This window comes from Balaenoptera ricei, chromosome 3 (genome assembly GCF_028023285.1).
Source record: "Balaenoptera ricei isolate mBalRic1 chromosome 3, mBalRic1.hap2, whole genome shotgun sequence".
Classification (NCBI taxonomy): domain Eukaryota; kingdom Metazoa; phylum Chordata; class Mammalia; order Artiodactyla; family Balaenopteridae; genus Balaenoptera; species Balaenoptera ricei.
Window position 1 is genome coordinate 120538832 of NC_082641.1, and position 26375 is coordinate 120565206.

Below are 26375 nucleotides of genomic sequence, written 5' to 3' on the forward strand. Positions count from 1 at the left end.
TTGCACATTAGTGCATTTGATCTCAAGAAGAGCCCTGTCGGAGTTCTTCAGAAGCCGGGGCCTGGCTCACACTGAGACCCAGAGAGCTGGCCTTCAGGATTGTAGCTCTGGCCCATGGTGAAAATCTCCATCTCCTAGAACTGATTCTAGTATGCTCCAGTAGCTTTCCTTTTAGAGAAAACAGCCAATGAGCAGAATGTAATTCTCATGTGTTCCCGTGTCTCCTCCCGTTTGCCTGTGTATAAACACTGTTTTGGAAGCAATTTTCCACGCATCTGTCTAAATCCATGGTCCTTCCTCACGACTCACTCTTCTTTGTTTCTCCAGCATCTACGACAGTTTTTAGGAAAGAAGAAATGCTCACATTTCTGGTGACAGTTGAAATGAAAATGCATATGCATTATCTTTGTTCACATTGCGGTTGAGTGAGGATCTCATTCTCAGTAGCTCTTTAGGAAAAGAGACAACCTAACACAACATTGTAAAGAAACTATACTCCAATAAAAAGTAATAAAAAAATAAGAGAAAAGAAATGAAAAAGAAAAAAAAAGGAAAAGAGAGACAAAATTTGGAGCCCAGACATAAAGAGGTGGGGGCCTATCAGTGTGTCTGAATTCATTTTCAGATGTTTTTTAGCTCAGATTGCCGAAAATGTTGTATTTAAGGCCAGAGGCAGAAGGGTGCTAAAGGATATCATTATTTGTTGAAATCTGTACTTGTGGGTTTGGGCACCGGCTTCTGTAGTGTAGATTAGCTGGAGAAGATGAGCTGAATGCTGAGGACTGCTGCAGAGGTGGGGAGTGGAGATGTTAGAAACTGCAACCCTAGGGTCCCATCCCAGCCCCTCTCCTGCTAAGCCATGTGGCATTAGGAAATCTCTCCTTGTGAAATGGTCATCCTGCTTAGTACCTTTGACTTAGAGATAAGTCATGTAAAGTACCTTGCACAGTGGCTGGCAGGGGCAAACACTCCTGTATAAGAGCAAGTGCCAGTGGTAATGGTGCACGGGGTGTCACTTAGGAGCAGCCCTGGCTCAGCGTTGTTGGAGGACAGAACAAAGGGGGGGGGGAGCTTCTGAGAAGCTTAGTGGTCCTTGAGCTCAACAACAACCATAATTTCTCTTTTCTTCCCTTGAAGATGCTCAGAAGGAGCCTGGTGACATGTGTAACACTGGTACTTATTTTTAGGGGTTCCAACTCCTCTGGAAGCCAGGAGGTTTTTGTTGTTTTTGTTTTAGGCCCCCTTCTCTCCTTACTTCCTCGCCCCAATTGAACTCAGCTATGTAGTGATTCAATTTATTTTGTTGAAAATTCAGACCCCTAGGGAAAATATGATAATGCTGTTTTCAGACAGCTGTGTTTGGTTGCAAGACTGACTGAACCAGCTGGCTGGCATCATTGGAGCCCAAGGACCTGCCAACTCATAGAGAGCAGCTGTTTTGGCTGAAATTCTTATCATTCTTATGACTTTGCTTCCTATATCTCAGCTTCTGAGTTCTGCTTTCAAATGCACGCACAAAGGAGAGAAAGCCATGAGAAAGACTCTGATGTGTCTAGGGCCACCCATAGGTGAGGGGAGTGGAGGTGCCACCACTGTGCTCTCATTACTCGTGATTGTTGGGAAAGAGAAAATCCAGAAGGAGACCAGCTCCAGAGAGTAAGAGATGATAATAAGTGGATCAATAAATATTGATGTCTTAATACAGTGGGTGTGTTACGCAACCAGGAAGAATCAGGTGTGGAGATTTTCTTCATGAAGGGGGAAATGTTACAATATAATGTTAGAGAAAGCGTATAGGATACAAAACTGTATAAAGAATAGAATTCCAATTATGGAGAAGTGTGTTTTAACATTAAATGAGATAACTCATACAAAGCACTTGACGTGGTAGATACTCAGTAAATCACAGCTACTAGATGCAAATTCTCTAACCACATGTTGGCCTCAAGCACTGTTGTACCCAGAGTGCCTGGTATAAAGGAGATGCTGAAAAGATCTTTCTAGGTTGAATGAATTAGTGTTGTTGTTATTATATGCATTTTAAAAGGAATTGAGAAAATCTAGGGACATATGTTTCTATGTTATCATCTGTAAATGTATCTATAATTGTGGCAGCTTAACCTCTCTGCCTCAGTCCTTCATTATAAATGGTGAGGACAGTACTTGAAGCTCAAGGTCACTCAGAACTGAGTGAGCTACATGGAAAATACACGCAGTGACTGGTCCCTAGGGAGCCGACCTTGCATGGCAGTGACTGTAATCATGGTAAGCACCATGTAAGTGGTAGCTATTATAATAATTCTGTCGTACTTGGATCTGTAGGAAAAAAGACGAGCAGTGTCATGATTTTTATCTATCATTTTCTTCTCAATTTTTACCGTGGACTTTTTTTTTTTTTTTTGCAATGAAAGCTTAAAAGAAAAAACCTCATATGAAAATAAAACTCAAATGCTAACAGTGGTTACCTCTAAATAGTGGAATTGGGAGAATTTTTCTATTTTCTTCTTGATGCTTTTCTACATTTTCCAAACTGTTTGTAGTATGTATGTTACTTCTGTCATCAAGATTTGGGGGAAACAACATTTTTTCCCTTTTTTAAATAAGAAAAAGAATGCTCAGCATCAAAGATAACACAAAGCTGCTGAGCTAGACGCTCCATCTGGGGATGATTGAAGACTAGAAGATGCTGCCCTGTTCTGGGCTTCTTTTGGGGGCTGTTATTTAAATGCATGTTTCACAGCCTCAGAAAGTTGTGAAGCAGTTGTTAAGAACTGGGAAACAGAACCAATGAGGAAAAGTAAAGTAGTTTTAGTTCATCCGTTCTGGACAAAGGTGGTCAAAAAACTTTAAGCCCTCTTCGCAGACAATGGCTTATATTTAGCACAGAAGCTTTCCATTGGCTCCGGAGAGAACAACAAAAAGCAGATCTCTGGAAATGCTAGCAGAAGGGGTGAGAAGTGGAAGTGAATGGTTCCCGAACCTTGGGACGCGCTTCCAAAGGAGGATGTTTTGTGCCAGTTCCTAGAGATGTTTAAAATAGAGTCCTGAGCAAATCCTGGTGGTCTTTTTCAGTCTTTTTCTTGCTGATTCTTAGACTCCATCAAGCTTTTCGGTCGTACTTGTCTGGACCTGTGCTGTCTCCCCAGTTCACAGTAGCGTGTAACCCTTTTATGAAACTATTTTGCAGATATTTAACACCGTGCCTGACGCGCCCCTCACCAATGCCCAGCTGCACCTGTCTCGGAAGAAGAGCAGTGACTCCAAGCCCCCGTCCTGCAGCGAGAGGCCCCTGACGCTCTTCCACACCATGCAGTCAACAGAGAAACGTGAGTCCCACTACTCAGGGCCAGCGTGGTCCCCGGGGGACATCCAGGCCTCCTCCCAGCTGCCCGGGGTGCTCACCTCCAGCCTCTCTGTGTGCGTTGCTGCCTTTTGTGTCCTTCAGGACACTGTATCGGCCATTGTACCCTCCCGGGTTCCGTGGCTGAGTAACCTCGACAGGACAGGAAGCAGGGATGCTGAGGTTGAAAGGGAGGGCTGCGCCGCCCAGGATCCTCTTTCCCACTCCCCTGTGGGCAGACAGCCGAGCCCCTTTTCCTCCAGCGGTACAATCAGATCTAAGCTCAGGCGTCGCTTCTTCGGCCCCTCTTTTGTTAGCGGCTCCCCTAGAACCAGTTTCCCTTCCTTTTCTCAGGTTGTAACTCAGTGCTTATTCGTGCGAGTCACACGCCCCACTGGAATGGGGCTCTCTCTGCACAGGGACCTTGTTTGGCTTGCTCGTCCTTCCCCTCCACCTCTCCTGGGCCTGACACACAGTGGATGCTTAGTAAATGTGTGGAATTAATTCACAAATTAATAGGAGAGCATTGCCCTCCTTGTTCCAAGTAGCAGAGTGTTCTCACCACAACCGTATCGAATCTTGTTTTCACCTCTGGATTTCTGAGTTCTTTGCAGCAGTTGGGTTACTGGGCCCTCAAATCTCCAGTCTGGTTTCAGCCTTTGTAATGAGGGAGTCCAGTGGTGGAGGGTGGGAGTCGAGGGTCCCAGCTGTGCCCGAAGGCAGGCAGCCCTGGGTCCCTGTGCCGGCGACAGCATTCAGGCAAGCCTCCTATCTCCTCTCAGCCTCGCCTCCTACCTTCTCTCAGTCTCAGTTTACTTGTCTGTAAAGTAGTGATAATAGGGCCTACCTCAGAGGGAAGTGGTGCGGATTCAATGAACTTATGCAGCTAGGCAGCTGGCACAGGCCTAGACGTGGCAAGGGCCATTGACTGAGAGCTGCTGCTACTATTATTAGTTCCTGTTTAATCACACGCAGACACCAAGGAGTATAAAAACGTGACCTCGTCTGTAAGGAGCTCACATTTGAGTAAAGGAAGTAGACAAGTGAATAGGTAATGGTGAGTCGGCAGGATAGCTGCTCTCAGATGTGTGCATTCAGGGAGCCAGGAGAACGTGGTGGTTGAAAGCACTCATGGGCACCAGGCGCCTGGGTGAGAGCCCTCCTCGGCCGCTCTCTGGCTGTGTGACGTGGGCCAGTTATCTGCCATTGCGTGGCCTCAGTCTCCTCTTCTGGAAAACAGGGATAACAGTTTCCTTATAGGCTTGTTGTGAGGAATAAAGCACTTGAAATGGTTCTCAGTAAATGCTGGGAGGTGTGGCGGTGGTATTATTATTATATACTTTTTATATTTTTTATGTATTTATACGTATTATATATGTTTATTTTTATATATTTATATAAATATGGTATTTACTGTATATATTATATATATATAATATTCTCTATGAGTTACAGTAAAGGCGCAAATCAGAAAAATGACCCACTTTGCTTTGAAGAGGAAAGAGACTCCATATCTGGATTGGCATCTCCTCTTTGTTACAGAAAATGTTTTTTATCCCTTTGTCGTTCAGAAACAATGGCCTTCCTTATCATTACTGCTGAACACAAATCTTCCCCACCCTCGGAGCATCACTGCTTTTAAAGAGGTCGTCATATCCCATAATATGGCTGCACATTGGTGCAACCACTGAGGTTGTTTCAGATATGTTGCTTTTATGAGTAAAGCCACTATAATCATCCTCATAGCTAAATCTGTTCATATTCATGATTATTTCCTTATGATCAATTCCTGGAAGAATTTCTGGGTCAGCAGATAGGCACAGTTTTAGGGCTTTGACCCGTACTGGGATTGGCTTCCCTTCGAACAGTAGCCTGTGTTCCCCTTAAGTATCTGACTGGGGTCGTTCTTGCTGTGGTCTGTAACAGAGAACACTTGGAACAGGCCTGGCCTCACCCACATCTGCCACAAACACAGCATCGAGCTGTGGGGTGAGATGCTTCTCATGTTTCCACGACAGCCACGGTCACCTAAGGTTTTGTACTAAGCAATGTACAGTGCAGATCAGGACAGATCAGACGATATTGGTAAATTCCTCTAAGCTTGAAATAGTGCCGAGTTTATGGTTAGATGGAAACAGAGGCAGCTCTGGATCAGGTCTTAAAGCATATTCTGGGAGCATGTAAGAAAGAAGATGGCGATTAGGAGAAAATCAATTAGATCCTTGCCCAAGATTAATTTTATCACACGAGGCAGCAGGTGAAAGTTAAGGATGTGTGAAAGCAGACGTGCCTAAGCTGCAGATCAAGCCGTCCCTGTCTGCACACAGGGGACAGGAGGATGGGAGACGGGAAGACAGTGAAGCACTACATCTTCCCTCTGAACACGAGGAGACGCTCCCTGGAAACGGGGCTGGAATCTCCATATGCGCAGATATTTGTGGGGTGCTCAACTTTCCTCCCTTTCTCTGGAGAAACATTTTCATTGCAAAGCACATAGGGGTGCGTGTATACATATACTTTTTAGAGTTGATTTTAGAAATGCTTCTTTCCCTGGGAAATTAGAGTAATGTCCAGGCTGGCCTGGAAAGGCACCATAGGAGGAGCGGGTGAGTTGGTGTTGTGAGGAAGACTGGCCAGGAGCTGGAAGGTTCTGCCAGCTCTCGCCCCTCGTAAGTTGCGGTGCAGCCAACTCACCACCATTGGATGAGCAGGTCACAGTGTACTGTTTTCACACGTGAACCCTCCCCTTTGTCTGGTCTATGGACAAAGATAGAAGACTATCAAAGCACTTCGCTGAGTTTACTCTTTGGAGTTAAAATGCTGGGGAAGACTCTGCAGGTAATTTGTGGGGGGAAAAAAAATGCTGTATTTCCATACAGTGATGTTTTTCACATTAAGGCCTCTTGCCATACCTAGCTCAGTACTTCCCAAACTTGAATCATTTACATAGGCCTTCATTCACTCTTTGGGCCACAGTCACATAACTTCTGCACTGTTGTTTGTTTAATATATTTATATAAATCAATTTGAAAGCAGCTCACTTCTTTACGCGGCCTCGTCCTACTCAGTAAAATTTCTACAGCGTGAATTTTATTGTCTTACTGTATTACTCTCTAATATACATTAAAATAAATATGAAACTGTTCAGCCAAAAAATGTTCATCCACATTTGACCTTAGAAGTGTTGTGTGTCCACCTGTGGAATACGTACCACAGTTTGGAGTCCACAGAGCTTGCTCTAAATTTCTGACTGGCTCAGATCCTTCTTCTTAACATAAACACACAAACTCAAGATTCCTTTGTCTGCTCAACTGGAACTGGGCTCAGATGTTGTCCGTTAGCTGTTTATATCACTGTGAACACTCGCCATTCATCTGTCGATTTCACGTTGTGCACTCTGGGTTCGTTGTGACACCTCTCCAGGTTTCACATGACCTTACCTCTCTTCAGATTCTTGCCACAGAGTAGATATCTTGTTACAGGGATTGCACCTGTGAGAACACACACGCACACACAAACACGTACACCTACACAATATCTCCATGTACCTCTCTTCTACCTTCAGACTTCATATGATACTGTCAGAACCTCATTTCCTATTATGTCTGTGTGCCTACTCTCTTTTGAGTTCAGTTATGTTTTTCCTCTTCATTGGCATACTTGCAGTTTAATATTTTTTCTGTGATCCATGGGTCAGCCCCTCTCTTCAGCCCCTAGTTGACATGCTTGATGCGCCCGAAACTCCCAGAGTAGTTCCCTTGTGTGCTTCCCATCAGCACATGTTTTCCCTTCACCTCGCTGCAGTGCCCCTGCCCTGTGCAGAAGTTGGAGCCCATTCTTATCTCTTAGAAGTGAATCTATGCCAACACTCTGGCCTCAGATTGTCATGGAAGTATCTGGCATGTTAGTTGATGCTCACTGATGTGTGTTTTATTTTCCAGAAGGAGTTTTTCATTCTGTGTGGGTAGACCAGTTGTGTGCCCAGGCACCTCCGTAAATCTCGTCCACTTTAATCTGAGAGTGGTAGTGGAGTCTTCTCCAGGTGGCTTTTTCCTTTTCCCAGTGTTATGTCATCCTTATAATTGGTAATCACCCCATGAGGTAGGTTCTCATCATCCACATTTTACAAACAAGTAAACCAGGGCTCGAAGGGTTAAGCAGTCACACAGCTGGCGAACGGCAGAGAAGGGATTTGTATCCAGGTCATACCCCTTCCCCATGCCATGTTGTCACTTCTTGAGCTGCCGAAGTGAAAACCTTGCTAGACTGAGTTAAGGAAGCAATAAAAACCATCTGTCCCAGAGTCTAGCGTTGCCACGGAGGCAGTTGAACCATATTGAATGGGTTCCTCAATACGTGTGGTGGCAAGCAGGAGCCACACGATGACCCCCCCATGTCACCCCAGCTCTGCAGCGAGCAGTGTGCATTCAGCAGTCACTTAATATGCTGGGCCAGGGCAGTCTCTCTCATTTGTGATCACTTTAGAACAGATGGAAGGAGGTTTTTCAACCGTGCTGCCAGATGAATGGTAGCAAAGGAGATTACTGTTTAATCTCCAAGTTAACACGCAGATACATCATGCAGCAGAGATTGGACTGGTATGTCTAGGTGAAAGCTATACTTTTTCCAGGCAACTGCAGAAGGTAGAGCCAGAGGATTAGAGGGGACCAAGCACCCAGGTCTTGTACTTTTTAAGATTTCTTCCAAAAGATTGCAAGGTGACACTTATCACTTATTTTGTCCCGAATTTTTAGTAGTTAACACAAGCATACCTCTTTTTATTGCACTTTGCTTTTTTGCACTTTGCAGATACTGCGCTTTCCACAAATTGAAGGTTTGTGGCAACACTGCGATGTCAGGTGATGGTTAGCTTTTTTTGGCAATAAAGTTTTTTGTAATTAAAGTGTGTATATTGTTGTTTTAGACATAGTGCTATTACATACTTAATAGACAACAGTGTAGGGTGAACATAACTTTTATATGCACTGGGAAACCCAAAAATTCATGTGACTTGCCTTATTGCAATATTTGCTTTATTGCAGTGGTCTGGAACCAAACCCAAAATATCTCCAAAGCATACCTGTCCCAAGGTGTTAAAATATGTTTCTTGGAAGTGCGGTTCTTAGACTTGGGTGTGCATTAGAATCATGTAAGGAGCTTGTTGAAAGATACAGATGCCTGGTCTCCTCCCCAGTACATTCTGAATCAGGTCATGCCTGGAGCTCAGGCCTCTGTAATTTTAAAAGCACCCTGGTGATGCTGATGCCAGCTAAAGTTAGAGAAGCACTGGCTTGGGGAGGGGAGGGATGGTCAAGGTTGCTTGTCTTCTGTCATTAGCAGAGTGTCTCTTAGACTCTCTGTTGGGGTTTGGGGCAGCCTGGTGGTAGTTGGAAGCAGGGACTCTGTAGTTTCAATGCTTTTTTTCAATGCCATCTCTATCACCTACCAGCCCTGAGACCTAGAATCCATTACTTTTCATTTCTGAACCTCCATTTGTTCATCTGTAAAATCAATCACTAATAATAGCTTCCTTGGAGGGAAATTACCGTGATTAAGTGAGCCAGTGCATGTGAAGTACTTGACAATGGGCCTGGAACATACTCAGAACCTAATAAATGTTAGCTCAGATTACGATGATTACCATCAGGCTATAGTCTTACTTTATGTTTGACTAAGAAAATATTCCCCCTCTGGAGCCTGCAGAGTCCAAAGGAGAGGCCCATATGTGAGGGTAATGCAGAGTCTCCCTGGCCCCAGAGAGAGTCCATTTGATGCTGGAGTGCCAGTACTTCAGCAGTCTGGGATGAGTTGTGCAGCCTTGGTGGGGTGGGAATGGATTCTTGGGCTTTATTTTACATGGATCTTGTTAACTGGCAGCTGGGATTATCGCTCTGATTAATTCTTTTAGTTCAGTTAATTCATCCTGGACCCTCTCCCAGACAGGCCCAGGGAGAGGTTGAGAATTCAGCTCATGTACTTAACATGTGTGTCTTCCTTGCTGAAAAATAACTGGGAATCCGTACTGTTCAGAGCTTTACGTAATACCTCTCTCGGAGCCATCAAAGCTGCAGCATGTGTCTTTTCTCAGGTTGCCTCTGCAGATCCTGGGCGCTCTGGACACACCTGTTTGTTTTGGCAGATGACATGTTTATCCACAGGGATTCCTATTGTCACACAAACTGTAAGGTGTAATGTAGTTCTTATCTTAATTATGTATGGTTACCATGTGTGAGTGAGAACCGCGTAGTTGATGTGGCCCTTAAAAACTGATGCCGTGGAAAGCTCATGGCAGGAAAAAAGTTCAAGGTAGAGCATTAAATAAAAAAGAGCATATTCCAGCCTCTCATCTCTGGCATTATCACTATGTGAAACAGGTATTGTAGCATTAGGCACTATGTAATCCCACCTTGTTAAAAGAAAAAAATATGTGTCTGTTTCTACGTATAGAAAAACAACTGGACTTTTACACACCAAAATATATCTAGGATATTTGTATGCTATTCTGTACTTTTCAGTTGGAGAGGAATGCATATTTATTATGTATTGCCTAATTTTTACATGATAAAAACAAAACTCTCTAATCATACACTCCATTTACTATCTCAAACCCATTTTGCAATGAGTCATGGCATAAAAATAAGTAAATATATCATTTTCTTCTTTCTCATGAGCATTGGTGTAAGCAGTCTGTATGTGGGCTTCCTCAGATACCGGGGAACCATAGACTAAAGGGAGAGTGTCCCTCCTGAAAAGTGAGTTCTCAGGGAAGAAGGAGGGCTGTGTTGTGAGTAGCAGAGTGTCTGCTTACTTGTGACCATTCAGTTCCCTGTCCAGCCGTTAATTAGAGGCGCGTTCCTACACCGTGGTTTTTGAAATGCTGTTTCAGGAGAGGCTCCCCACTGTACCTCCATGTCTCATCCCTGTGAATCACTTCCATCCTGGGCCAGCCACAATGACTTCCCCATTCTTTCGTGCACTCCATTCTCATTGGCATTCTTTCCCTTTGCAAAGCAGAGGGTTATTATGGGCACTATGGGGAGAGAATGTCAGTCAGTCCACAGGGGGCCAAAATCAGTGGTGGTTTTGCTGAAGACAACCTGCCAGAAGTTGTGATATCATGTCCTGCATCTAGGGTCCAAACAACATTGACCACATTTTTCACTTATCACCTCCCTGTTTAGTCCATCATTGCCCCAACTACATTTTAAGATTATTTTTTAAAACATTGCCCAACCTGTTTTCATGTGCTCAAATATGCTGCCCAAACTACTTCTTAAGATTATTTTTATCGTAGGGACTGAGGCTGGGTCAGTATGAAATCAGACCAGCTCAGATTTTAGTGGGGCTTGGCACGCCACTCTTATCAGGAGCAAAAGCTACAGAGGAGAAAAATTGCTTTAGAAAGTCTGATTCCAAGCTTCCTGTGTACTTGGGTGTTTCCCAGAGATGGTAAACTCAGAAATTGCTGTGCACTCATTTTTTATTGCAAAATTCATTAAGCTGCTATGCTATTATCATTCTGTCTTGTCAAGATGATACATTACAGACTTCATTGCAAAACTTTAATGAGCAGGAGAAAGTACACCTCTCGCTCCACCATAGCCTGGGAAAGCCTCTGGGCGTTTTGCTTTTGCAAAACGTTTTGCTTTTAATATTTTTGGTGTAACGCCCTGGGTCTCTGCAGAACCTCCATCTGTCTTGCGATTCCCTTTTCTTCCTGTTTGATCATGTGGAGAGTGAGTTCCCTCCTTTGGGCTCTGTGAGGCATCAGGAGCTGCTGTTAAAGATCAGTCGCCTTCCCTCTTCTTTCTGACAGCTAGTCTGAGACCTCATGGAAAGCTGAGATATCAGCCTCTATGATGACAGACTTCTGTGCGTGGTGAGAAACCTCCCTCAAAGTGGCATCGAAGGTCTGTGTTTCCTATTTACCCTCCAGCTCTGAGTATTCAGTGGGCCAGACGTGTTCAGGCCTGCCGAGCCAGGCGGATTTGGCTGGGCTCTGCATGTGCGTTCCTGGCCTCGCCTCTGAGTTCTGTGATCAAGAGACCCTGTGTCTTGTATGTGGCACGCTTGTCATCAGAGCGAGCGGGAATCACTTGGTAAATATGGAAAGTGAAGGAGCTTAGCGCCCAGATTTCCATGGCAACCCCCAGAACAAGTACAATATCACCAAAATTATTCTGTGGTTGCTTTTTTTAGTTGCAGTGATTTGGTTGCATACTCATGTTTTTCCGCTCCTGATTTGTACAAAAAACACAGACTCTGCCCACTGTAACTAGTACTTTGGTTTCAAGGACGTAAGTGGTCCCTGCCCGAAGCACCTGAAAAATTCAGTCACACGAAACTGCCTCCTGTGTGCTAACAGAATACATTCTGATGGTTTGTGTTGCCTTATTTATGTTTATTATTTATGTCATGACTGTTGTGGAGCTTTAATCTCTACTGTGCATGGCCTGGGCACCAGGAATGTATGAGCTGACACTGACTCACCGGTCATCGTCATGGATGCTTGATGTAGTCTGTGAGGGCAGACGTGGCCCTGCCCTTCAGTAGTGTGCGTTTTTGAGGACCAAGTCCACATCCAGTTTGTCACTCCTTGGAGAACACATGTTCATGAAAGCATCCAACATGTTACCCATGCATGTTTACAATTGTTTGGGCTTTTATTTTATCATTTCTTTGTTTCTGGGCTCTTGTTTTCTGTGACTAATATGAAGAGAGATTCTTGTTGACAAACATGCCTGAGGAAAGCAAGCATTCTCACTGCCTTCAACCAGTTCCAGAAGACTCTTGTATTGGGGGCATTCTTTCTGTTTTGGCCATTTGATCTTGTCGATTTGACTCACAGCTGGTTGTTGTTTTCCTTTTTCAGCCCACTAGCCTGTAATTTTTTTTTCTTCAGCAATATAATTGCCATCAGTCCTTCTTTATACCTTCTAATGCGGATGCCAGAGCTGGTTTGAATCATCAGTGACTCAGAGAAGTCCAGCTCTGTATTTGAATGATTTGGTTAATTTAAAAAAAAAAAAATCTTTTAGGCTGCCTGTTCTCATTCTGTTTTTCTGTCAGGAGCAAGTATTCATTTGCCCACCTGACAAAAGTCCTCCTGTTTTGAGTGACATTACTGAATCATTTTCTCTTTATTTCTTAATTGATTGCAAATGCTTTAGAATTTGTCGTAGTATAGTTTGCCTTAACCACTAAACATTTGATTTGCTATTGATTTTACTCCCCACTCCTTCTCTGGAATAATCACCTTCCTACTCACCCTCAGGAAGGATTGTCAGCATTTCAGCTTAGACATCTGTCTGCTTAGAAGCTCTCAGTCTCATTACGTGAGGTCTCCTGTCAAAGAAAACTGTAGTGATTTTGTAGTCAGAGAGTGCCAGGTTTCCAGATTTCCTTATCATATGGCCCATTGAGGGATATCAGTAAAGAGTCTGCATCTTAGGATGCATATTTGGCTATCTTGTCTGCAAAACTATGAAATATTATGATTAATATTTTGGCTATTATTAATTTTCTCTTTGGACAAAAAACTCCTTTCCCTGATCTTTTGTTTTTGTTGTTGTTTTGTTGTAGGTTACACCATATGTGACAGGTCCTAGATATCTAAATATAAGTCAAAATATAATCTCAAAAAGAATTTATTTCTTTAAAAAAGAATTCTGTGTCCTCCAGTAAATGAATACTAGAAATCCTCAGGCTCAGTTTGGGTGTAGCCACCTGTTTTATTCTATTGACTTTGCCAGTCCAGGGAGAGTCGAGTCCTCATTATCCACCCATATCCTCGTTCTGTTGTGGGTTTACAGGAGTTTGGGATTAACACACACTACTCTACATAAAATAGATCATCGATAGGAGCCCACTGTATAGCACAGGGAACTCTACTTAATATTCTGTAATAACCTACATGGGAAAAGAATCTGAAAAAGAATAGATATATGTATATATATAACTGAATCACTTTGCTGTACACCCGAAACTAACACAACATTGTAAATCAACTATACCCCAATATAAAATTTTTTAAAAGTAAACAAGAAAAAAAAAGAAAAAAACAAATATGTTCCACATGCTATACAGCCTTCCTCATTAGCTCGTGGAGAGACCCAGTCTATAATACTGTAACGGGAGATATGTTCTTAAAACTTTTACCTAAGTCCATTTTTTAGAATCAGATCTTTTTATGAGCATTAGGATTCTGATAAAATATTTTATAAAGCAAAGCATCTTTATATAACTTTTTTATTGTGATTTCAAAGTGTTGTCTGTCACATGCGCAATCTTAGGTTGCCTATAGTCTACTGAGAAAGGTAGACCTATGAACAAGTGAATATGTGCAAGTTAATCAATACTCTAGTATACATCTGATTAAAATACCAACAAATTAGTGTCAGAGTCTGCTGTCTGGGGGCAAGGTTTGGTACCCAGGAGGAGCTCAATAAATATTTATTGAATAAATGAAAATCAAAGAAGGTTTCATTTCAGATACTCTGTTTTTCTAATGCATAGTAAGGCAGAAAAAAAAAAGTCCTGGTAATATTTTAGAAAAGCTAATATTCTTTTAGTATGACATTATTTTTAATTCATAGAATTATAACCCTCTCATGGGCAAGTAAATGTAATCACAGAGAAATATGAGCTTTAGTTATACTCTACTTTTTCCTATGAATTCAGATTATTATGTCCTGCAAACTTGGCCTCAAACCAGAGTTAATAAAACTCTTCATCTCTCCTACCATATGAAGCAGAATACGTCTCCCCTTAACTTTTTATTTTCTGGAACATATTATCGTTAGTCACTAATAGTCTTTTTTTTTTTTTTTTGCTGATAAGAATGAATAGCAGGAGCAGCATTTGTTAAACCAAATCTAATATGAAACTGACTCTTTCTTGTGAGTAAACTTGAATTTTGAAACAGTAAAACAATAAGGTTTAATATAAAGCAAAATAAATTTCTTATGTTTATGATCTGCCAATTTCCCAGAAAAAGTTTTGTGGTGACTTTAGTTATATACCAGATACATTAAAATCACCAATGGACAACACATCTTTTATTCAGGTGCCATCTGAAAGTTTTAAAAATTTGTTGACTTAATATCACTGAACTGTCCACTTTAAAATGGTTAAAATGATACATTTTCTGTTGTGTGTATTTTACCATAATTTTTAAAAATGTATTGTTTGAAGATTTTTAGGTTTTATAAAGGTATTGTATTAGCATAACAATGAAAAATTTAAAAGACCACCTCTAATCTCATTATCCTATCAAGCAATATTTACATTTTTATTTTCTCTTCCTGTTGTCTATAAACGTAATTCCACATAGCTTCAATATAATTTTCCATTCTTATCTTTTCATACTAAATTTCAATTTTATGATTCATAGTTATACTTTTCAACATTGTATTCACAAGGTTTCATTGAGTTGGTCAATTTTTTAAATTGGTGAAAAATTGGAAATAACCTGAAATAAAGTATTGTAAACATCTTCATAAATACAGCTTTTTTTTTTCTACTTAAAAAAAAAAAAAGAATACGTCTCCATTGAGCCCCAAAGAAGTGTCATCTTTACTCCCCTTGGAATGAAGGTAGTCCTGGGCTCCTCACACTTTTTCAGGAGTCTTGATATGAGGATTTCGTCCAAAGGAAAATTTTACTTATACTGATTCATACTGATAAATGGCATATCCATTCCCTCAATGATCCTCTAATTATGTAATTTTAGAGTTGTTTTTTTTCCTGGTAGCAAGTACCCATTTGCAGGCCCTGTTAGTCCTCCTGCATCTTGGCTCAATGTAACTCTTTTGATTTCTCTTTCTTTGTTGTTTCTCTTTGGAACTCAAGCTTTTGAAATACGAATAGTTCTAAACCTCAGGACTCAATAATCTACTTTTTTCAAAATCTATTTAGAGTTCAGGAATCTCCCATAAGCCTCACGGGGTTTTTAAGTGTTCTGTAGGGCTTCAAACATGGCATTGAGAATTTGCCAAGATACTAGGTGGTATTGGTGTATACATGTGTTTTTGTGTGTTTCTGTATGTGTGTACCTAATGTGAAGATTACTCTAACATCATTTCATAAGCATATTATATTTTTACATACATGAGTAGTGCAAGGGAAGAGTATTTTTTATCATGACCTCACCCCCTTTATTGCCTAAAGAGAGCCAGGTTCACTTGTTGACCTCTAAACTACCATATCAGCGAGCCTAGTCTGCTTCTTAGGGATATGGTATACCTCTGGTTCATTTCAGAAAGGTCCAGTGAGGATTAACCCAGACATGACATTTCTTGATATGTAAACTGATTGCCCAAAACATCAGTTGATTCCAATATGGTGTATCTGTAAGGAATGTGGAACAAGAATGACATTGTATGTCTCTAATGTTTCGCTGCTGCAGTGGTGACCATGCCATTTGGCTAAATCATCCCCAAAGTGTTTTCTTCAGTGCATGGTTCCAAGTTTTTAAAGATGTGAAGAAACAGAAAGTTCTTTTCTTTGAGCAAGGTTCTGAAGTTTACAAAACGCATTCTTGCATGTGATCCCACTTGATCCTCATGACAGCTCCCCGAGCTGTGTAAGGCATTTCTCATGCTCCCCATTTTATAGCTGCATTAACCAAGAAACAGAGAGTCAAGGAATATTCCCTGACTCCATACAGCCAGTCAGTGGTAGGAATTCAGGTTTTCTCCCTTCTGACTTGGTAATATTTTCCAAGCACTAATGTGACTGCTTGGAACATGGACTCAGTTTTGTATATGCAGACTACTCTGTAGTCCTTACAGATCTATTGATCAAAGAACTAACTGGAAGCTCAACATCAAATACTTGGAGCTAGAAGCAACCCAGAAGAGTCTATCTGGGGAGTGGTCAGGGGTTTAGACTGCAGAGCCATAAGGAAGTGGATGTCCAAAGAGTAGATATTTTATGGCATGGTACTATAGGGTCAAAGGTAGGACATGGCTTAGGCAAGTAAGACCATGCTGGGGGCAGGAGTTTTAGAATAAAGGGTGAATGTCACCAAACCGAGAGGATATGATTGATTGCAAGGGGGCTTTGAAGGCTCTCTCTGTTCTGACCATCTGCCAGTCCAAAGAAGACACAGTTCGTGGTGTGGTGGTGGGTCCAGTCTTAGGAAAAGGCTGGTCATATGAACGGGGAGATGTGTCCTGTCAAGGGAGATGTGTCCTGTCTGTCAAGGGAGATGTGTCCTGTCAAGCGGAGGACGGAGTTTTTGCTCTAAAGTTTCAAGTCACCTGTTACTCTTGGGCTCTTCCTTTCCCACTTGTAATTCTTATCCTTTCCTATGTCCTTTTCGTAGCCTCATTGGCACCAGAGAGCTCCATCTAATCTCTTTATTTGTAAACTTTTGTATAGGTAGGGGCAGACTATCCCTATGGAATAATATTAATATGGAGTTTGTGGCTTTTTCTCCCCCCAGAGGAACAAAGAAACAGCCTCATCGACTCCAGTTTGGAATCTGTCGTCTCATCAAATGCAAACAGCATCCTTAATTCTAGCAGCAGCTTACAGCCCAACATGAACTCCAGTGACCCAGACCTGGATGTGCTCAAACCCACCCGGCCCAACTCGCTGTAAGTATGACATCTGGCTGCCGGCCACAGGGCGCCCTTGGTCAGCCATTCTGCCCAGCATGTGCTCTCTGGCCCTATCTGACTTTGAGTATTGTCCCATGAACCTGGTTTAAACCTTCTCCCTCAACTTGGAAGCTTGGCTAAGTTTGTTTTGGATTTTTTAAGCATCATCACCTCAAAGGGGAATCATTATTCTTAACATACTGCTTCTTGGCCTTGGTGATGTTTGATTTACTATCCTGCTGAGATGGCTTTGGTGATGGCTCATTGCCTGTGCTGGCTGCTGGGCATGAAAAGCGATTTCTTTTAGTTTTACAAACATCCGGGCACTGTAGTAGCTCCGTAGATTGGTAGCTAAGTCTGCTTCACTCATTTGTGTTGTCACAGTTTCCCTTCTCCCTGACTATGTTGATTATGTTCAGTGCTATCTCTGTGTCCACCTCCAGAGGAAATAGCTCCCAGGTGCTCTTTGAGCCTTCAACTCCTCAAACCTTAGCATGACCGTGATCACAGAGCAAATTCTCTAAAGGAGAAGAATCTCTGTTGCTTCATTCTTGGGTGTTGAGCACCCACAGCTGAGACAGGCAGTTTTGAGGCTGGTTGTCCAACCCTCCACGGAAACTAGATCTACTCTGCTTGGGCCAGAAAGTTCTCTTTTGTGGTTACATCCCACATTACTTAGCCTGCTTCTTCAGACCACCCCATAAATCTTGTCCACTAGAGCCTTTGCATAAAGAATGTGAGGCCATGACAAAACAGCTGGACTCTCCGGCCACAGTTGTATAAGACTCAGGAAGAACAGAGTTGACTTTGCCTTTCTCTGGTGAAAATAGTTTGAGGTTTGGCCACAAATTGCCTTCAGGACTGTTGTTTCTCTTGGTGAGACCCCAGGATGTCAGAACCTTTTCCTGCCCCTCTCCCTGCTGTGGTTGCATGATCGCGCTCCGCCATTCTATCGTGCTAACATAGTTACAGATCTGCAAAATGGGTCTAACAATTTTTGCCTTAGAAGGGACTAAGGGATATTAAGGTTTGGAAGGAAAAATGACTCTAAAATGGATATGAGGCACTTAGAAAATGCAGCAACAGTGTAAGATGGAATTGTACATTGAGAAAATCAGGTCTCTTTTTAATTGTTGGCAGCTTTAAGTCCTACCTTGATATTCAAGAAATGTAATTACCTGTTATCAGGTAGATGATGTGTTTTTTTTTTTTACCAAGAACTAGCCTCAAATGCTCAGAATAATTTAAGTTGTTCAGCTTGTGGGCAGTGAGTCCTTTCTGGTTCTCCACGGCCAAACTTGCCTGTGGAGCCTCCCTTCCTTGATGGATGGCTCTCTCGGGTACTCCTAGAGCCGTTTTCCTTGCAGTTGCTGAAGTTATTTGTTGCTCAGCATGAGCAAGGTTGAATTTCTAGCCCAAGTTGCTTAACACTCCCTGATTTTAGCCGGCGGCACCAACTAGTGGTCTTTAATCTTTGTTTTCAGCTGCTGGGGGGCTGGGAGCCCCCCAAGTCACCATTGAGTACAGTGTGTCCAAAGAGGCTGCTTTGGCAGCTATGTGGAAATGGGGGGTTAGGTCTTTTAAACAGGTCACGGAGGAGGGGGCTTGGGATTTTTTATTTTTCAGTTGTCTAGATGTGATTTGTTTTACATAAAACACTGGGGGTCACTTTGCCTGCCTCACGCCATCCACCAGACGCATCCCTACCTGGTGTATGTTTGGGGGGGCTTTCCAAGGAAGGGAGGATGAGGCCAGCAACAGTCCACTTGTTTGCCTCTGGTGGAGGTAGGAATGTGGGTGTGTTTCCCACAAGACTGTTGTCCTCCAAGCCGAGTGAATCGCTAACTGATACCTGGAAGTCTTGAGCTCCAGGAGGGCTGCTCTTGAGGTGGAAGCAGTGCTGACACCAGCGTTTGCCACGGACCTGATGAGGGCCATGCCGTCAGCCCTGCACACTCTGCAGCTGGTTCTCCACCCATTGCTGAAACCCAGGCCAGGAGTTGTTGTCGCCCAGTTTGTGCCTGCCAGATTTTTTCTGCCTGGGATTGGCCTGGCCTGGGATTGGACCACCGACAGATGGATGAGAGGTCATCCCGGCAAATGGAAGCCACAATACTTCCCTGAGTCAGTGAATTCTGAGGCACCCTCTGCCATGGTGCTTGGACTCAGTTGCAACTAGCCGAGACCACTGGGGTCTCAGCCTCGGTCCTGGACCCTTTCATTCCTTCCGTCGTTGTTCGCTTGGAGGTGCACAGAGCTCCTTGAATGGGGACACTTAATGACGCAGATGAAAACACGAGACCAAGTCGAGGGGTGGGGGATTACCGTTACCTTGACTGTAAATTAGGCACAACGTGGGGAAACCAGTCACCAGAAAACTGTCCGTTCTTTTTATTTCATTCATTTGTTTTTCATTGTTTTCATAATGACTGGAATGATCCTTCTGACCACATAACAATCATAATGAAAGAAACTTGTTTGTGACTCAGCACCCCTTGGTACTTTGGAGGCCACATTTTGCTGTCTCCTTGGTAAATCTTTCCTAATTCTCCAAGGAGATGAGGGTCCTCTTGTTTGTGTGGACATAATGCTAAATCAGGCATCAGAATCAGAGATGCCACCATTTCAGGCTTGCCAGGGCAAGGCTGCAGGGATCCTCTCTTTGGCAGGTCCTCAGCTGGACCTCTTGAGGCAGCCGTCTCTCCTAAAGATCAGAGGACACTTGGTGAGCTGAGACCAAAGTTTAGCTCATCTAAAATGGTCAGCAAATATTGCTGACCTGGTTTATGCTCAGAACTCTGCTGAGCTACCTGGGGTAAAGGAGAAAAAGATGATTCCTGGCCTCCCCGGGAATTTACACTCTGGCTGAGGAGGAAAGATGGTGGTAAATGGCAGTGCTAAATGGGGCTTAGAGCTCATAAGTGCATTTAGAGTTCAACAACTCTTAACTGGGTATCTGTTAGGTACACAAACCGGTCAGTGTCGGGAAAAGTGGAGTAGATGAAATGTGATGTGGGCACCAGGTAAGATGATATGGGTGGATGAAGAGCATTTCAGGTAAGGGGATGAGAGAGGCAGAGATAATCCAGGATGGAGAAAGACAGTCTACAGACGTGTGTTGGGGGAGGGGGAACTTAGTTCTTCCTCCACCACGACCACCAAAAAAAAAAAAAAAAAAGATTGAACCAACCGTTAAGATCAGGTCACTTCACACAAAAATCCAGATTTCATGCTGGAACCACTAGACATCCACACACACACACACACACACACACAAAATAATGAATTTAGACACAGACCTTACAGCATTCACAAAAATTAACTCAGAATGGACCAAAGACCTAAATGTAAAATGCAAAACTATAAAATTTCTAGAAGACAACATAGGAGAAAATCTAGGTGTCTTTGGGTTTGGCAAAGACTGTTTAAAGACAACACCAAAAGCATAATCCATGAAAGAAAAAATTGGTAAATTGGACTTCATTTAGGCTAAAAGCTTCTGCTCTGCGAACGACATTATTAAGAGGATGAAAAGCCAAGCCACAGACTAGGAGAAAGTATTTGCAAAACACATATCTGACAAAGGACCAGTATACTAAATATATAAAGAACTCTTAAAATGCAACAGTAAGTAAACAAACCACCCAGTTAAAAGCTGAGCAAAGGATCTGGACAGACACCTCACCAAAGAAGGCACACAGATGCAAATAAGCATATGAAAAGATGCTCAAGATCTATGTCATTAGGGAACTGCAAATTAAAGCAATGAGATCTCATTCCACACTTATTAGAACGGCTAACATCCAAAACACTGACATCAAATGCTGGTGAGGATGAGGAGCAACAGAAGTCTCATGCCTTGCTGGTGGGAATGCAAAATAAGAAAGCCACTTTGAAAGACAAGCTGACGGTTTCTTATAAAACTAAACCTAGACTTATCACACAAAACAATCAAGCGATCACACTCTTAGGTGTTTACCCAAATGAGTTGAAAGCTTAGGCCCACAAAATCCTGCCCACAAATGTACATAGCAGCTTTATTCATAATTGCGAAAACTTGGAAGCAACCAAGTTGTTCTTCAGCAGGTGAATGGATAACCAAACTGTGGCACGTCCAGACAATGGAATATTATTTGGTGATATAAGGAAATGAGCTATCAAGTCATGAAAAGACTTGGATGAACCATAAATGCATATTGCTAAGAGAAAAAAGCCACTCTGAAGAGACTACAGTATGGTATGATACCAACTATATGACATTCTGGAAAAGGCAAAACTATAGAATCAGTAAAAAGATTAGTGGGCAGGAAGGACACAGGGCATTTTTAGGACAGTGATACTCTTCTGTATGATATCTAATAGCAGATATTACTAAATGCATAATTCAAGACATTATGCATTTGTCGAAACCCATAAAACCCATAGAAAAGAAAGAGTGAATCCTAATGTAAACTGTGGACTTTAGTTAATAGTTAATAATAATAGCAATAATAATAATGTATCAGTATTGGTTCACCAGTGGCAATAAACGTACCACACTATTGAAAGGTGTTAATAATAGGGGAAACTTAGGGAAAGGGGAGAGTTCTATGAAAACTCTAAGTTATTTTGAGCAATTTTTCTGTAAACCTAAAACTGCTCTAAAAAGTAGTCAATTAGTAAATTGTTTTTTAATCTAGATTTCCAGCTTCTTCTGAAAAGTTAAAAGATTTGGCCACACTAAATTCATATGTTGCTTGGTGACAGATGATACTCTTTAGTCACTATCTTCGTACGGGCCCACTTCACTCTTTTCTGTCTCCAAGGCCTGTGATAAATTAAATACAGCCAAAGAATCTTTGCAGCCCCTCCCATTAAGAGGTGGAGTCCTTGAATCTAGGCCGGCCTTTACCCTCTGACTTGATTTGATCATTATATGACTTCCAAGCCCAGGCCACAAGGCGTTGCAGCCTCCCATCTCCTCTTGGAACCCAGCCACCATGTAAAAAGTACAGCCTAGCCTCCTTGAGGATGAAGGACTGTTAGAGAGAGAAGGCCCGCTGTCCCAGCCAAGCCCAATGCCCAGGCCACCAGTCAGCTAATGCAGCCACATGAGTGAGTCCAGGAAAGACCAACAGAAAAGCTGCCCAATTACCCCACAGATTCATGAAAAATAATACATTGTGGTTGTTCTAAGCCACTGAATTTGGGCCAGTTTTTTCAGCAATAGTTAACTAACACAAGTCAGAGTCATGGGCAGCTTCCTTGGGATGGCGCTGGGCGGCCTGGGTCAGGTATGGCAGATTCTCACTGTAGCATAGTGGCACGTGGAGATTAGCCTTTCCATTTTCAGAATCTTCTTTGAAAGAAAATGACTGATAAATGAGATTCTAAGAAGTTCAGAAACAAAACAAAACCCATAGCTGATGGCTGAGGCATGGAAAGCAGGAAGCCCTAGGTTTTAATCTTGGCACCAACATCGACTGACTGGCTGGTGCTCTTCCTCGGCCCTGAACATGCCCCTGAACGTGCCCATTGCCCGCTCCCGGTGGTGGAAGGAGTGGGGCTGACCTGTCTCTAAGAACGGAGGTCATTCACTGGGTGCTTAGAAAGGACTGCAGAAATAAGTCACTCTCTCCTCTCCCAGTGACCAACAGAGATGGCCTCGTGCCACCGCTTTTCTGGGAGATAGTGATTTTTAAGGAGGAAGTAAACAAATGCTGAGAAAGAAGTCAGGGGATGTCCCACTAGGGACTTAAGATACTGCAGTAATTCCCCCAAATTAAGACCGACTAGGGGAATGCTTTATTCAAACCGCTGGGGTAGGGATGGAGGGGCTTGTTAGGATTGAAAGAAGGCCAGGAGAGCAGGGGAAGATTCCAGCAATGGAGGAACCCAACCTTGGAGTTCTCCCTGCCTAAGTGGTCCCCACCCCTAAAAAATAACTCACTGCCCAGTAGCCCCATCAATAAAACTAATTTTTCTCATCCTTTCCGCTTAACACACACACACATGCATTTCCAAGTTATTTCTGGTTACCTAAAAGATGTGTGCATGCCAGACGCCTTCAAATTCTGCCAGAGTCAACCGTCCTCTCTGGTTTTAGTGGCCAGTGAGAGGCGGCCAGAGAACAGTGCCTGGAATTCAGAGGATAAACAAGGCCTGCTTCCAGGCAGAGTTGTTTCTCTGAAGCACTGTTGGCTCCTGCTGCATTTGATTCAGCGGCTCTCATCTGAAACCTGGGGAGAGCTTGCCTGGAGAGAGATCTCTAAAATTTTACTTCTGTTTTACTTATTCAGTCAAAATTCACTCAACAAATATTGTTGAACACTGACTGTGGGCCAGGTGTTATTCTGAGTGCTGAAGATAGAGTGATAGAAAGATTAGAGTTTCTGCTCTCATTGATTTTATATTCTAGTAAGGTAACATCAGTATCTCAAATTATCAAATGTTGAGAAGTTCTGTGGAGAAAACCAACATAGCGTAAAGGAGGTACAGATTTGGAGGGGAAGGAGGCAAGTTACTTTAGGACTTTCTGCCTCAGTTTCTTCATCTGTAAAATGGGGTCATCATACCCTCCACAAAAATGTGTTGTGACAGGTAAATGAGATCACCTTTTGTCATACCATTTACATGTACAGCACTGTGAATGGCAGTTATCGGTAATGACTCAGAGGCCCTCTTCCACACCATCCTTTCTCTTCCTCTATTCCGTCAACCCTGGTGTGTATTTTTCGGGTGCAGAGAGATGTCCCAGGCTGTTCTGCTCATCTCTCCGCACAGGCTTCCTATCTTGGTAGCCTGGAACTCTCTGTCAGGTCAGTCTTTGAGTATCAGTGAAAAGGAGGGGACTTCTACTGTAGAGGCAGGTGCTGCCCCACCTTAAACCTAGACCAGCTGGGGTAGGCAGGCCTGTTCCTGAGACATGTGGGAACCTCCACATCCCGTGGGGTACCTGATAAGCTGCATGCCTAGCTGTTATTTATTGGGACCAAATGAATCACTAAAGGAATAAGAGGCATTAGACAACTGATAACTAATGGCATATTTTTTAAAGTAATTTTACCATCTAAGTGCTATTTTATGCCAAAAGAGTTACACCCAAACAGGCAGCTATGATTTTGCTCCAGTGATCTTTATTTTGTCATTCTTTGGGATGCAGGGATTTGAAAGAGGAAGTTTTCCTCTGTGGCTGAGTCAGTTTGCTGTGGGAAGAGGATCTTTCCTGTTAGATTGAGGTACTGTTTCTCACCTACCTCCAAGCAGAAAAGGTCTCTTCAGACAGTTTTGCCTGAAAATTTGGTGGTATTCCCCACCTTGAAAAATAGCTCAAAAGCGTAATGATTTTCACAAGGAGTCATTTGCCTTTTCTTGTTACTCCTCACCACCCCCGCGGTGGCTTCAGCCTGCTTGGTCGTGGTTGTCTCTTGGACAAGCCCAGAACCATCCCTCTTACATCTCAGGCTCCTGGGGCCACCATGGCCACAGCTCTTCCAAGTACCAGGCCAGCTTCCCTTGACATTTGCAGAGATTCGTCACTGACATGACCCACATTCTTGTTTCCTGAGAGGCCTCCTGTCAGCTTTTCCCATTCCCCAGCCAAGATCTCCCGGGCCAGTCAGGAGCCCAGCTGGCTTCACTTGGTCGAGGGTGGAGATTCCTGCCTGGTGACCCATCCGATTTTTATTGGATAAATGTGTTTGGTTATTAGCGGTTCTTCTTTTTTTCACAGAAAAATTGATCAAGGCAGGCCTCACACTTCATGACCCAGCAGGATTTCTTTCCCAAGCACCAGGGCTGTCCGTGGGCTTGGATCTCTCCAGCCTGTCAGCAGAGGGGGTATGGGAGGAGGCGGGGACTGGACATCATTCCAGTGCTCAGCCAGCCTCCCCGTTTTCCAGCAGAGTGGAAGTCACAAATGGAACAATGTTTTCCTTCACACAGATTGTTTTCTTCCCCCCTTTATGAGCTAAAAGCATATAAAGGGTCTGCATTTTCTTCTGTAAACTAATTAATCTTACCAAATAATCTTAAACAGTTCCCCCCATTTGCCATGACATGGAGTAGATGCTGAAGCCTTGGGGTTTAATTAAACATATGAACGAATGAATTTCATTCTGGATTTAGCTGCATTTTATATGTGTAAGTAGGTGTTAGGCATTTTAAATCTCCAGTTTTTGGTAGTGTCTTTAGGGAAGGAAATAGGCTTAAGATTTTGCATGGCTTTCAGCACTATTATGCCTGTAAGTGGACTTGGAAGGAACTCTGAAAGGCCATTTTTCTCGCTTTGGGTTAGATCTGGAATTGTTTGTCTCCCTCCCCGTGTATATAATTTGGAGGAATCTTATTGGTTGATCCAGATCCTAAGTTGGGTAAATGAAAATCATATTAGAGTTCAAGTACTGCTTTTTAAACCTTTTTAGTCAGTCTGGAAAGCAGATGCTTCCTTAGCTAGGAACACATTTCTAGTTGGAAACAGCCTTGGGGTCTTATTTTTAATGTCTTCTCTGCATTAAGAATATAGAAAACCATGTACTGTAGTCTGCTTTGGTCTCTGCATGCTGCTCTTCCCGGGCAGGGTCTTAGCTCAGCACAGTGTTTGCCAGAGTGTGGCCCCGTGACCAGCATCATTGGTGTCACCTGGGAGCTTGTTAGAAATGCATGTTTTCAGGCCCCACCCAGACTTATTGGGTCAACAACTCTGGCGGAGGAGCCCAGCAATCTGTGTTTTAACAAGCCCTGCAGGTCTTTCTGACACATGCTCAAGTCTGAGAACCGTGGTCATAATGCGTTAGGCTGATAGACTTCCACAAGAAAAAAATCTGGATACACCTCAATGTAAAACTCTCAGGGCCAAGCGTGTGTCATCGCTGGCACTTTGATTGTCCCTGCAGTGATAACAGTAGTGGAGCTTAAGAGCACCCTGCCCTTGGCCCTCAGGGGAACCCAGTTAGCTCACCAGTGCTATACTTTACAGCTCACCAAGGAAGCCAGCCAGCTGCTTTGCAAATGCTTGCCTTTTGGTCGAAAATCAAGAGAGGGTGAGTACATCAATTAATCAAGCCAATAAATATTTTTATTGAGCACGTACTATGTGTGTAACACGAGAAAGTCAAGACCCTTGCATTGACAGAAGGAGAGATCTCAGGGTAGGTGATACTGAAAGTGGTGGGTCAGCATCAGCAGGTACAAAAGATGTGAGACTTCTGGGTCAGCATTCCCCAAACTGAGGCAGGAATGGGAGACAGGTGGAAAGAATGGACTTGGACAAAGTTCAACAGATTCTTGACAAGAGGACTTCTGTGCCTTTAATATGTCCGTTGTGAATCTCCCAAGGGGCAGTTCTTATGCTGCATTTCCTAAATGTATTTGACCACAGAAGATGGTTTTACAGTGCTTCTCTTCAGCCTCTTAAAACAGGATCCCACAGTTTAGGACATGCTATTCTAAAA

At 43.0% G+C, this 26375-nt stretch overlaps 1 protein-coding gene across 6 annotated transcripts in view; it reads left to right on the plus strand.

The window, feature by feature from the left end:
- ARHGAP26 (Rho GTPase activating protein 26) overlaps positions 1–26375 on the plus strand; it is a 472664-nt gene that overhangs the window by 379896 nt on the left and 66393 nt on the right. For all 6 annotated transcript variants that reach the window (XM_059917368.1, XM_059917369.1, XM_059917371.1 and 3 more), the window contains 2 exons: positions 3188–3326; positions 16788–16941. In XM_059917368.1, coding sequence (XP_059773351.1) covers positions 3188–3326; positions 16788–16941 — 293 coding nt within the window. The remainder of the gene's footprint in view (positions 1–3187; positions 3327–16787; positions 16942–26375) is intronic.